This window comes from Salvelinus alpinus, chromosome 10 (assembly GCF_045679555.1).
Source record: "Salvelinus alpinus chromosome 10, SLU_Salpinus.1, whole genome shotgun sequence".
Classification (NCBI taxonomy): domain Eukaryota; kingdom Metazoa; phylum Chordata; class Actinopteri; order Salmoniformes; family Salmonidae; genus Salvelinus; species Salvelinus alpinus.
Window position 1 is genome coordinate 22447510 of NC_092095.1, and position 13559 is coordinate 22461068.

General features: G+C 43.1%; 1 protein-coding gene and 1 long non-coding RNA gene across 2 annotated transcripts in view; one reads left to right on the forward strand and one right to left on the reverse strand.

The window, feature by feature from the left end:
- Positions 1-640: 640 nt before the first annotated feature.
- LOC139531707 (5'-AMP-activated protein kinase subunit gamma-2-like) overlaps positions 641-13559 on the forward strand; it is a 105769-nt gene continuing 92850 nt past the window's right edge. The window contains exon 1 of the mRNA XM_071328406.1: positions 641-1233. Within this exon, the coding sequence (XP_071184507.1) occupies positions 1153-1233 (81 nt within the window). The 5' untranslated portion in view covers positions 641-1152. The remainder of the gene's footprint in view (positions 1234-13559) is intronic.
- Positions 6835-9160, reverse strand: LOC139531706 (uncharacterized). The gene is made up of 2 exons (XR_011666414.1): positions 8332-9160; positions 6835-8084 (listed from the first exon to the last, which is right to left on the reverse strand). It is a non-coding gene; the product is annotated as an uncharacterized lncRNA (long non-coding RNA).

A 13559-nucleotide genomic window follows, 5' to 3' on the forward strand; every position in this document is an offset into this window, starting at 1 on the left:
ATCACAAATCACTCTAGGTATAAATTCAACAATGGGTGGATCTCAATATTAAATGTATTTTCATCCTTTCCTTCAACTAAACTGATCTGAAAACAGGTGAAAGCTAAATGAATTCCTGATAACTCGTTCCTATTCATGAATTGGGTTTGAGTTTCGAACAGGCCTGTCCGGCCAAACCAGTTAAGATGAGGAAGATGTGACAAGGAGAAGAAGCCACTTTCTACTGTTGATATTGGCCCCATGTATACCAAATTATCACATCAATTGGATACCACGAAAATGGGGGGAAAAAGGGGGGGGAAAATATATCAAGTGTAGTATTCCATTGAGACCACATGGTGGCCATATCGGAGAGGCTGGGACTTTAATTATGATGATGACTGCAGATCATAAGAGTGAACTAGGGCCGCCATATGTTGGCCATTGTAGAAGGATTGTGAACTGAATCAGTCTAAAGCTTATTAGCTGGTGAATATGATGGTGTAACGTCAAGAAAATATAATACTTACACATTTACTCAATTATAGGTCAGTCGCTTCCTCATGCTGCTGCCACAACGTAAACACAGCCATGTGACAATTCGGAGCTGCGCGCAAAGCTTGACGCACCCACTGGCACTGGTCCCACGATGAGCCCGAGCTGGTACCAGTGGCCACTGGCCAACCAACGTGCATGCGTACTTGTCTCTCCACTGTGAAGCGTGAACCCATCAAATCCTTTCTGGGAACGTCTGCATTGGCATTATAATACGACCTTCCTTGTTTCAATTGTGGATTTACTCTTGCAGTTTGTTGTCGTTTGAAATATCAGCGCGTGTCATAAGCCACCCAGAAGGGAAGGCTACATTTTATGCCAAGTGAATCGCATTCTGCGCGGTGTATTTTTTTGTCAGGTCTGATATATCCGATCTCAAGCCGATAACTTTCATCAACACACGAGTTGAGTGGAGGAGCACATTAATGCGTACAGTACACGGACCTACTTGCCATAAGGACATCTGTCAGAATCCAAATAATGTTTTTGCAGTGATTGTTTTGGTATCATTTACCACACTTCCACTGTTGCCAGTCTATCTAGCACCAGAGTAGCCAAAGTAACGCTTTTTTTTAAACGATTGAATGAGTCCAGTTGTTTAGAGAATTCTATAAAAATATGGGAAGCACAGCAAATGACTCCAAGAAGAGAGACGTGAAGACACCTAGAAAGAAGAGGACGCTTCGATTGAACATGCCCGTAAGTTTTTGTCTTCAGACATATTAATTGGGGCGAAATGATAGCCTATTTACTATTTATGTTCGCTCGTGCTCTGAAGTTGGGCATGTGGCCTACACGTGGGCGGGGTTGTGGTACGTGTTTCCTTCAGTGAAAGATACTGTTGCGACATTGTTTTGTTCTCCATAGTGTTACTTTTGAATGTGTATACAATAAATCCGCGGTAAAGAATGCCTGGCTCGGAATCTGTGGCATATGTCATGCAGAAAATAGATTAACACAACACACATGCTTAGTTATCTCCATATTTATGGGGTTAGTCCAGTTGTTTGCGTTGAGATTCCTGTCTTCATGCTGAGTGTAGGTTACATTTTATGAACCATATTCAATTTATGTTTACAGCATGCACAAAGCCTTTGTTTCTTTTCAGGGCCATTATAATAATAATATATTTTCAGGGCCATTATAATAATAATAATAATATTAATTCTATAGCCATCGTGACATAACTCGGTAGTAGTATACTCAAGAGGTTTTCAGAGCTTCCTCTTCGGCTGTAGGAGAGAGAATATAACATCTGTATTCAGTTTGAGGTCAGCAGTCATCGTGAGTCATTCCAAGTCAGTATGATATCAGCTAGACCAACGGCACTGCACATATATCCTGTAATTACACGGTTTACTGCTGATGTGACCGGTGACAATAGTTAGTGGAGATACTAGGGATCATGCCTCATGATGTGAATACTAATAGGCAATCGATATCATTACTCACATATTCATGTGCACACACAGACACATACATTTACTTATGTGGAGATATATGCTGTCATTATTGTCAGTGATATTGCTGTTATGCAAAATCCCAGCCCTTGAGAAGAGGGATGACCTTCAAATCAGTGATGTTGATGTTAAGGCAAATTCACATCATGGAACATTCTGTGATTTAGGGCCCTTCCTCATGGATCTCCAAGCTCACCATGTGTTATAAAGGAAGTGGTCACAGACAGTTTATAACCAATGACCTGCTGGGCATCCATCTGCACTCCCTCAACAAGATGGTGTTTTATTTTTGGAGCAAAAGAGCAGAAGGCCTGATTCCAAATTGACAAGGCTCTGCTCTTTCTGCCCTTGTGGCCTGCTTCTCAGTGATCTGAAATGGTTGTCCTTGTAGAACTACAGTGTAATTAATGTACAGTAGATCACTTCATCCTTACATTTTGTATACAAAGCTCTGCTGCACAAGCTTCGAACATATCTCACTTCTCTATTAACATAGAAAAATACGGGGCACCAAACCCGCTCACAGGGTTGGTTAACTCTTGAGGTCCTTTGTGTCTCTACCAACCTAAGTAAATCAGCCTTCAACCTGAATACGCCCCATGTTTAGAATAATTTACAAACCTCCTTACATCTTGAACCCCTGGTGCCAATAGGTCAGTTTAGAACACGGCTGAGGGATGAATTCACTGAGGTTTGCAAGTCTTGTGGTTGATTTATGGTGGTGTATTAGTGTTTTGGTTGATTGTGGTAGTTTATTATTGTTGTGGTTTATTGTGGTGGTTTATTAGTGTTGTGGTTGATTGTGGTGGGTTATTATCGTGGTGGGTTATTATTGTTGTGGTTGATTGTGGTGGTTTATTATTGTTGTGGTTGATTGTGGTGGGTTATTGTGGTGGGTTATTAGTGTTGTGGTAGATTGTGGTGGGTTATTAGTGTTGTGGTTGATTGTGGTGGGTTATTAGTGTTGTGGTAGATTGTGGTGGGTTATTAGTGTTGTGGTTTATTGTGGTGGGTTATTAGTGTTGTGGTTGATTGTGGTGGGTTATTAGTGTTGTGGTTGATTGTGGTGGGTTATTAGTGTTGTGGTTGATTGTGGTGGGTTATTAGTGTTGTGGTTGATTGTGGTGGGTTATTGTGGTGGGTTATTAGTGTTGTGGTAGATTGTGGTGGGTTATTAGTGTTGTGGTAGATTGTGGTGGGTTATTAGTGTGGTGGTAGATTGTGGTGGGTTATTAGTGTTGTGGTTGATTGTGGTGGGTTATTAGTGTTGTGGTAGATTGTGGTGGGTTATTGGTGTTGTGGTTTATTGTGGTGGGTTATTAGTGTTGTGGTTGATTGTGGTGGGTTATTGTGGTGGGTTATTAGTGTTGTGGTTTATTGTGCTGGGTTATTAGTGTTGTGGTTGATTGTGGTGGGTTATTAGTGTTGTGGTTGATTGTGGTGGGTTATTAGTGTTGTGGTAGATTGTGGTGGGTTATTTCTGTTATTACTGTATCCTGCGACATTTTTTTTTTGCTGTTTTATGGATTTATTGAACTATGTTTGAGAGTTGTTTGTTCTCAGTGCACCATTGCAAATGAGACTATGGTCTCAATTGGGCTCCCCTGAATAAATAATAACTTTAGTAATGGTGTACCAAGCTCACTAGAGAGCTACTAAGATGGAGGGAAGAGGGCTTTATTGGATTAGGGAAGAGAGCTTGGCTTGGAATTAATCCATATTCTTCAGCTCTTCTTCTTGTTAGGTTGTTTCTGGACAGGGCCTATATGTGCGCCAGATCACCGACCTTTGGCCATACCCTTCAGACAAGCTTGACGAGTTCTACAGGTACTTGTGATGTGTTTACCTGACGTCCAAGGACTGTCACACCTGGTAGTGATAAGGAAAAGTCATAGAATTCCATTGGTCAGGAATCTGATGCTCAATTATTATTGGTGATGACAATAGATGTTCCCACCGTTTCAATCTATCTTATCTTCCTTTGTGCCACTATGCTATTTCTATGACATGCCAAGATAAATGTACAAAACCAAATGCCCTACATTTGTGGAAACGGTAACAAGCTAAGCCCTGTTCACATAGACATGGGAAATTGTTTCCTTTTGTGTTTATCGTTGAATAACAACAAAAAAACTCCATTTGAATAGGTCTGCCTGCGTATCCCCTCTTCCATACGTGTAGGTCTACTTATAATGTCCAACTGTAGTGCAGTATGTTGACCAAACAAATGCAGGAGTGTTGATTTTGAGAAGTTACACACTGATTTGTGTGATTCACTGTTACGTTAGATTGCCTCATATTGACTCAGATGCCGTTAAGCCTGCTTGACACAAAAGACAAGGTCACTCTTGGGTTTATGTCAGTTCTATAGTGTAGGCGTAAAGAATTCCCCTCTTTCTCTATCATGTGCGATGCTGGGCAACGGGTTTTATACGTGACACCAGACATGCTTAGGAGACAGTGGATCACCATACATCCTTACAACTAGTGATACTAATCTGATTTGTATTTTATCCATACAGCTTTTTTTGAAATACCACTGGCACATACATTTAGCCTACAACATATCTGAGGTATGTTTTCTTAATTTGCAAGGGTATGCTTATGTGGTTTGTGACTGCTGGGTGGATATGGTATGGCTCGGATAGGAGGGGAAGCAGTGATGTGTCTTACAATGGAACATGTTGGTAACGTTTACTCTCTTTGTTTTCTGCTGCTGGTGATTTTAAGCTAGGAGCAGACAGAGAAAGGGTTATATTTCTTATTAATTGTGATGATAGTAGTATTGATCAGGCTTTGCACAGTGCTGTTGTGTTTTTGGAGTGGAGTAGTTGTTTGGTAGGAGCATGGGTTATCTCCAATGCTGGGTTGGTCAATATTTAGGCTACTATTGACAGACTGATAATGCACGCCTTGTGAATCAGATGCAAATTTCAGGAGATGCCCATTTTACATTTTGTCTGGATAAAAATGTAGATGTGCTTTTCACCTTTTGCTCCTTCTTACATGTTTTCGTTATTCTATTGAAAGGAAAAAACTTGTTCTAATAGAATGAATGCATGTACACATTTACTTCTCTGATCATACAATTCTCTGTCATACAGTATAAGAGTACATATCAAAAGTATGTTGAAAAATAGATACATGGCTGTATACGTACATATACGCTCCCCATGGACAATGAGTCCACAATGGATCATGGTGACAATAATTACCTCTCTTTTGTTGTATTGTGTCTTGACAATAGGCTGGTGCAGTGTTTATGGCCGTGCCTCTGTGCAAATACTTGTGTAAATTTGGAACGGTGTAATGTTGATTCTGTGTTGTTGTTGGGTTAATTTGCATTGGAAAACATTTGACTGCACAAAATACTTTAGTTTTTTAAGTATTTTTTTAAAGGGGTGTGTGACGAATCCTTTTGTAAAGAGACCTTTGAAGTTCAGGGACTCTCGCCAGACCAATCAAGTGCCCGCTGAAGTTCTCAAAGCGAGGGATGGCGTTCAATTACAATTGATAATGAATATATGTTGTACTGAAAGGCTGTAGGCTATTTTGTAATCCAAGGTTTTGTTTTCCATACCCGCTGGTATTCCTGTCAGTTCCATTTTAACCAACACAGTGAGGTATGTATGTGTAGCAGATGACGCAGGGGGCTTATCTGCAACTCCCTCTTCCTCTGTCTGTGTGCGGAAGAGGAAATGTGTTTGTCTGTATTGATAGACTTTACGGAAAGATGGACCTGTTTGTTTTTTTTCTTCCAGATGTTAGCAATTGCGTACATGTATATTAGTTTCTCATTGTGTTTTGGAGCTATCATTTCTAGTTTGAGGTATCTTATTAACGTAATGTGCTTGAATGTATTTTTTTTACGGGCCTGCCAACTAATTGGTAGTTTAGTCAGTTAAGGTAGCATTAATGCGTTGGTTACGTGCATGATAATAGCATGTCCTTACAGGATGCAATTAAATAAGATGTCATATGGAGGAAATTGAGAACTATGGATTAGACAATTATGGACTATTTGTCTAATGGGAAATAATATTGTATGTTCTCATGTTGTAGAGGTTCAAACCAAGGTCAAGGTTGTGCCATTTATACTTAGCCTGGGGAATTTAACCTAAAATCCCAATGGAGATACATGGATCTTGTTGGAATGTTCCATTTGTCCTGGACAAAGATTCCCATGTAACTACACATCATGAGGTACAGTGATGCTATTGGGGCAAAAAAGTTACAATGTATTATATTATGGGCTCCCGAGTGGCACAGCGGTCTAAGGCACTGCATCTCAGTGCAGTACCTGGTTTGAATCCAGGCTGTATCACATCCAGCCATGATTGGGAGCCATGATTGGGATCCAGCACAATTGGCCCAGTGTCGTTGTAAAGGCAGTCATTGTTGTTCTCCTCCTCAGACGAGGAGGAGCATGGATCGGACCAAGATGCGGATTGGTGATTAACCCATTTAATCCCGAATTTTTCCCAGACATGAAAATATCAAAATCAAGTGCCATTAGTAACCCTTTGAAGTAATCAATCATTATTTTTTGAAATTTTAATGGAAAAGTAGGTGAAAAAGTGTGTTTTATGGTCGGTCACAATTGTGACCGGTAGGATAATGTTACGTATACTGAATTAACATATTTCTCCTATGCAGTTATCAAAGTTCTTATATATCCCAACCCAGTTATTAACACATTTAAAACTCTGTCACTAGCAGTCCCCAGCATTGCCACTAGAATGCCCCGTCACATTCTAGTGTGACTATTTTACACATCAAAAACCATTACACTACATCGATATGAATACTGAGAGCAAAGACAAAAAAACAACCATCAATGTATTTCAACATTGTTACTTTATTGTAACATTGTTACTTTAGTGCAACATGTATTGAAACATTTGAACTTGTACTTTAGTGCAATATTCATTGTAACATTGTCATTGTGACATTTTAGTGCAACATTCACTAACAACTGTATAGCAGTCGTGTATTTCATTCCCACTGAACATAAAGGTAACATTTAGGATAGAGGTAGCCTGTAGAATATGCATTCAAGTAGAGGCCTACAATGAACAAAATACAATTATATATATATATATATTTAAAAAGCACCACTGCACAATGAGTGCTTATATATATATACAGTATATCATAGAGTTAGGCTTCAGAACCAAGTGCAAAATTAGTTTGTGCATCACTATTTTGAACTGTGATCAGTCAGTCCTACTGTCAAACAGTATGTCTTGAATCAATTGACCTTCTTTTCCAAAAACATTTCAGTCATTTTGATTGTCTTTTTCGTCTACTTTTCTTTTCTTCCTAAAGTCCGTTGTACTGCTTCTCCTCACCCTTTATCGACTTTTCTATTTTTCCTTTATTGTCGTTTTCAGCCCTTTTTCATTCGATCTTATCTCCTTTTCTACTGTCCATGGTATATCTTGAAGCACTCAATGTGCAGTGGCGCTTTGCATTTCTCACATGCATAGGTAGTACGTTTGTCACAATGACGACTTCTCTGGAACCGGTGCATCGTCTTGATTGGCCAGTGAGAAGTTTTGTCATATCTTGCCTGATCTTCAACAGTAGCAGTCAATAAAGATCTCCTTCCGTGGCTCAGTGGTTTCGTGCCAAACTTTTGCATATTTGGGCTGTATACTATGTGTTTTGGAATCACATTAGTGGCAGGCCTCTTCGATCGTTTGAACACTCAATCTTTATTTTTGACCACCTGCAGCTTTCCCTTGGCTCTTCTGACTGGACCCTCTGGCGGGTAGAGGCCCTTGGCTCTTCATTATCAACAATGGAGGGGGGTGGGGGAGGTTGTGGTTGTGGATGGGGGGGGGGGGTGAGGGGTAGGTCATCATCACTGATAACGTTGTTCCTGTCATGATCTGTTTGCATATGTTCAGCATATGCATTCAACAGCCTGGCTGGCAAATGGCCTGTCCATAGTCCATATCTGACCCATCGCTATCACAATCACTCAGGACAGCATCTTTCTCATTTTGAGGGATAACTGCAATGTTGCATGCCTTGTCTGGGCAGTCACCTAGATCCAACATATCCAGAACTTGACTCAAAGTGAAACTAAAAGAAAGAACAGAGTAGAAAGTTAGGTAAAACAAGAACTATGTATGTGTATAACTATGTGTATACCTAGACGCACTGTGTTATCCCGCCGGTCACTATTGTTGCCGTCAACATGTTTACACATTCTATGACCACACTGAACAAAGTTGAGTAATTGCAAGTTAATGTATCAATACTAGACACCTTAAAGATGATGTGTACCAAAAATCTTTGTCCTAACTTTATGTTAACATACTTTACTAACCTTTTGTTTGGGAGCTTTGATGCAGTCATCCTCTTCTCATGGTGCAACCAGGAAGTAAACAGCTCTGGTCATGTGACAATTCACACTAAACATGTGACACTGCACATCTTTCATTGAGACCCTTTATTATTTCAATATTTGCTGGAAATACATTGATAGATCATTCAGTAACATTTTTAGCGCCTTATAACTGAAAAGTTTTTTACGGTCACTATTGTGACCGATGGGATTAAATAGGTTAATCATACTTTTAATGAAAACAGCAAACAAGACACTACAAAACTACAAAACAACAAACGTGACTAACCTTCAACCGTCCTGTGTGGCCCAAACACTGACACAGGAACAAACACCCACAAAACCCCAGTGAAACCCTGGCTGCCTTAGTATGACTCTCAATCAGAGACAAACGATACACACCTGTCTCTAATTGAGAATCATACCAGGCCGAACACAAAACCCAACATAGAAATACAAAACATAGACTACCCACCCAACACTCACGCCCTGACCAATAAAGACATACAAAACAAGAGAAAACAGGTCAGGAACGTGACAGAACCCCCCCCCTTAAGGTGCGAACTCCGGGCGCACCAGCACAAAGTCTAGGGGAGGGTCTGGGTGGGCGTCTGTCCACGGTGGCGGCTCTGGCGGTGGACGAGGTCCCCACCCCACCATAGTCACTCCCCGCTTCCGTATCCCCCTCCCAATGACCACCCTCCAACTCAACCCACCTAAATAAAGGGGCAGCATCGGGATAAGGGGCAGCAGCTCCGGGATAAGGGGCAGCAGCTCCGGGATAAGGGGCAGCAGCTCCGGGATAAGGGGCAGCAGCTCCGGGATAAGGGGCAGCAGCTCCGGACTGACTGGCAGCTCCTGACTGTAGGGCAGCTCCTGACTGTAGGGCAGCTCATGACTGTAGGGCAGCTCATGACTGTAGGGCAGCTCATGACTGTAGGGCAGCTCATGACTGTAGGGCAGCTCATGACTGTAGGGCAGCTCATGACTGTCTGACGGCTCCGGCAGATCCTGTCTGGTTGGCGTCTCTGGCAGATCCTGTCTGGTTGGCGTCTCTGGCAGATCCTGTCTGGTTGGCGTCTCTGGCAGATCCTGTCTGGTTGGCGTCTCTGGCAGATCCTGTCTGGTTGGCGGCCCTGGCAGATCCTGACTGACGACTGGCTCTAGCGGCTCCTGACTGACTATCGGCTCTGACGGCTCGGGACAGACGGGCGGCTCTAATGGCTCGGGACAGACGGATGGCTCAGACGGCACTGGGCAGACGGATGGCTCAGACGGCACTGGGGAGACGGATGGCTCAGATGGCACTGGGGAGACGGATGGCTCAGACGGCACTGGGGAGACGGATGGCTCAGACGGCACTGGGGAGACGGATGGCTCAGATGGCGCTATGGAGACGGATGGCTCAGATGGCGCTATGGAGACGGATGGCTCAGATGGCGCTATGGAGACGGGCAGTTCAGGCGCCGCTGGGCAGACGGGCAGTTCAGGCACCGCTGGGCAGACGGGCCGTTCAGGCACCGCTGGGCAGACGGCAGACTCTGGCCGGCTGAGACGCACTATAGGCCTGGTGCGTGGTACCGGAACTGGAGGTACCGGGCTGAGGGCACGCACCTCAGGGCGAGTGCGGGGAACAGGAACAGGGCACACTGGACTCTCGTGGCGCACTCTAGGCCTGGTGCGTGGTACCGGAACTGGAGGTACCGGGCTGAGGGCACGCACCTCAGGGCGAGTGCGGGGAGAAGGAACAGTGCGTCCAGGGCTCTGGAGACGCACAGGAGGCTTGGTGCGTGGTGCCGGAACTGGAGGCACTGGGCTGGAGACACGCACCATAGGGAGAGTGCGTGGAAGAGGAACAGGGCTCTGGAGATGCACTGGAAGCCTGGTGCGTGGTGTAGGCACTGGTGGTACTGAGCTGGGGTGGGAAGGTGGCGCCGGATATACCGGACCGTGAAGGAGGACACGTGCTCTTGAGCACCGAGCCTCCCCAACCTTACCAGGTTGAATGGTCCCCGTAGCCCTGCCAGTGCGGCGAGGTGGAATAGCCCGCACTGGGCTATGCAGGCGAACCGGGGACACCACCTGTAAGGCTGGTGCCATGTACGCCGGCCCGAGGAGACGTACTGGAGACCAGAAACGTTGGGCCGGCTTCATGGCACTCGGCTCGATGCCCAACCTAGCCCTCCCAGTGCGGCAAGGTGGAATAGCCCGCACTGGGCTAAGCACGCGTACTGGGGACACCGTGCGCTTTACCGCATAACACGGTGTCTGACCAGTACGACGCCCTCTTACTCCACGGCAAGCCCGGGGAGTTGGCTCAGGTATCCAACCCGGCTTCGCCACACTCCCCTTTAGCCCCCCCCCCCCAATAAATTTTTGGGTGAGCCTCTCGGGCTTCCAGCCTCTCATACGTGCTGCCTCCTCAATCCACCGCTCCTGGGCTGTGGCTGCCTTCTTCTCCTCCCGCGAGCGGCGATTCACACCAACCTTAGCCCAGGGTCCTTCTCCGTTGAATATTTGTTCCCAACTCCATTCCTCTTCTCTCGATTGCTTTAGTTCCTTTCCTCCGGCTCCAATCCGCTTGGTCCTGTTGTGGTGGGTGTTTCTGTAAAGGCAGTCATTGTTGTTCTCCTCCTCAGACGAGGAGGAGCATGGATCGGACCAAGATGCGGATTGGTGATTAATCATACTTTTAATGAAAACAGCAAACAAGACACTACAAAACTACAAAACAACAAACGTGACTAACCTTCAACCGTCCTGTGTGGCCCAAACACTGACACAGGAACAAACACCCACAAAACCCCAGTGAAACCCTGGCTGCCTTAGTATGACTCTCAATCAGAGACAAACGATACACACCTGTCTCTAATTGAGAATCATACCAGGCCGAACACAAAACCCAACATAGAAATACAAAACATAGACTACCCACCCAACACTCACGCCCTGACCAATAAAGACATACAAAACAAGAGAAAACAGGTCAGGAACGTGACAGTCGTCCGGGTTTGGCCGGAGTAGACCGTCATTGTAAATTAGAATTTGTTCTTAACTGACTTGCCTAGTTAATAAAAAAATGTGACCAATTTAGATATGTGTATGTCTTTCGTTTCACTAGTGTGTCAATATATATTTATGTTGGCTGTAATACATTAGTTCAATAAATACCTTATACAGTGCAGTGGTGAGACATTTCGATAATCGACAATGCCATGTCTTAAACAATGCCTGGTTAATGCTTGTTGGGTAAAGGATACCTGCACATTAGTTGTCTGACAAAAAATAGGTCAGTAAGTGCTGAATTGTCTTGCTTTCAACAAATGCTCAGGTTTTCAGTGATAAAATATGCATTGCCATAAAAATAGATCTAGTTTTATGCATGTATGCCAGTTAAAATCATGAGTGGTCAAAGTAAGGTCAATGGGAGTGATAATAACACATGGCAGCTTTTCCTTGTGTTTAATCAAAAACAGAATTTTGGAGAATCCATCTGTGATGACATTATTGTTTCTTTGCTATGGGGTTTGGCTTGGGGGGAAAGGGGACATCCTCTGACTACATAAAACATGTCAGATTGGAACCAAGTCAAAATCTTCAGGTATATTCTTCTGTTCAACAGAATGCACTCTTCGAATTTGCTAATCTCCAGAACATTCAGATATAGACCTACATCCTACACAGTGTTTCACAGTTGTAAAGCCCAAAGTTATGGAAACACTGAGATGATGATACAAATTCTGCTTGAGGAACAAGTGTTGAGAAAGCTACTATAGGAGGAGCATTGGAGTCTCTGCCTGATTTTGAATTTTCCTCAGAACAACATCCGAAACAGAACAGTGGGTTCTTCATAGAACATCTGTGGACTTTGATACAGTGTGGTGTGATTGACTCATGGTTTAAAATACTTATGAAGAATTCGAGGCGAGGTTTGTTCAGCTTAAACTGTTTGGAGGTTAAACAATCGGCGTCTATTAATAGCTTTTACCCACAATAAACAAAGGTGGCAGTTTGAACTTGAAAGGCTTGACGGACAAAATGCATTGCCCACAGCGCAGTCTGTTTTTTTCTTATCAATGTCTTCCAAACTAGCAAGGGAGTTAGTATTCAAAGAAGGAGACTCTTTCTCGGAGAATGACACATCTAGGCTGGCAAATGAAAGGGTTCGTTAAAAAAACAGAGGAACTCAAAAGAATAGAGTCTGGGCATAATTGAAACCAATGATGGAATGGAGTTGAAGCAATTATTTTAAATGAAGGCATTTCCCCTTCAATAACTACAGCTCATGAACATAATGTGGGTCGTGTGTTTTTCAAAGCACTCAACCGATTTTGATTTCATCCACCAAAACTGTATGAAAGCATCCAAGTCTTCATAAGCCCCACATAGATGCTTCACAAATTATTCATAAGTACATTCATACTTTATAAAGGGTGACATAAAATTTACCAAATAGGGTTTGGCCGATTTTATATGATTAAATCCAATATCATGATATTTGACTATGACAATATATTGTGAAGTGCAAGACGAATAATCGTGATGTTCAAGACTACTATTTGAACTTTACAACTTTAGGCTGTATCAATATGTTGAAAATTAAGTCTAACTAAGCTTTATTTTTTTTGCCATACTAAGATTATTTAATAAGATTGTGACAATATTACAGTAAATAAGCACAAATTGCACTGTTTGGAATTATCTAGTTATTACCGGTGCAGAATGATTATATCGGATATCACGATATTTGGAGTAGCATATCTTAGAAGAGGTCTCCCAAATATCACCCAACCCTATAAAGCCAAATGTGGCCTAACCCTATTCTCAACCTTAGTGTTGTTTCGGAGTGATATTTGTTTCGGAGTGATATCTGAAGCATTTATAGAGCCCCGACAAAAGGCTTTTTACAAAGGCTTAATTAAAAACGTATGTTTAGTTTCAAGTGGGACCATTATTTTACAGTAACTGTCATGCCTGTGAATTGTTGTTGTTCGTTCATGCCACAGATTACATTATATTGACCAGATACTCAAGTGGCAACTCTAACAATGAAAATAAATGTCTTAAAAATGGAAGGCAGTCGGGAGGAGGCAAGAACAGGTGGGACTATTCTTGCCTCTTCCTCTCTGACTGGGCGTATCAAGCATGGCCAGAGAGGAAGAGCGGGATCACTAGGCCCAAAATCTGTCGTTTCCAGTAGGTGGCTTCTT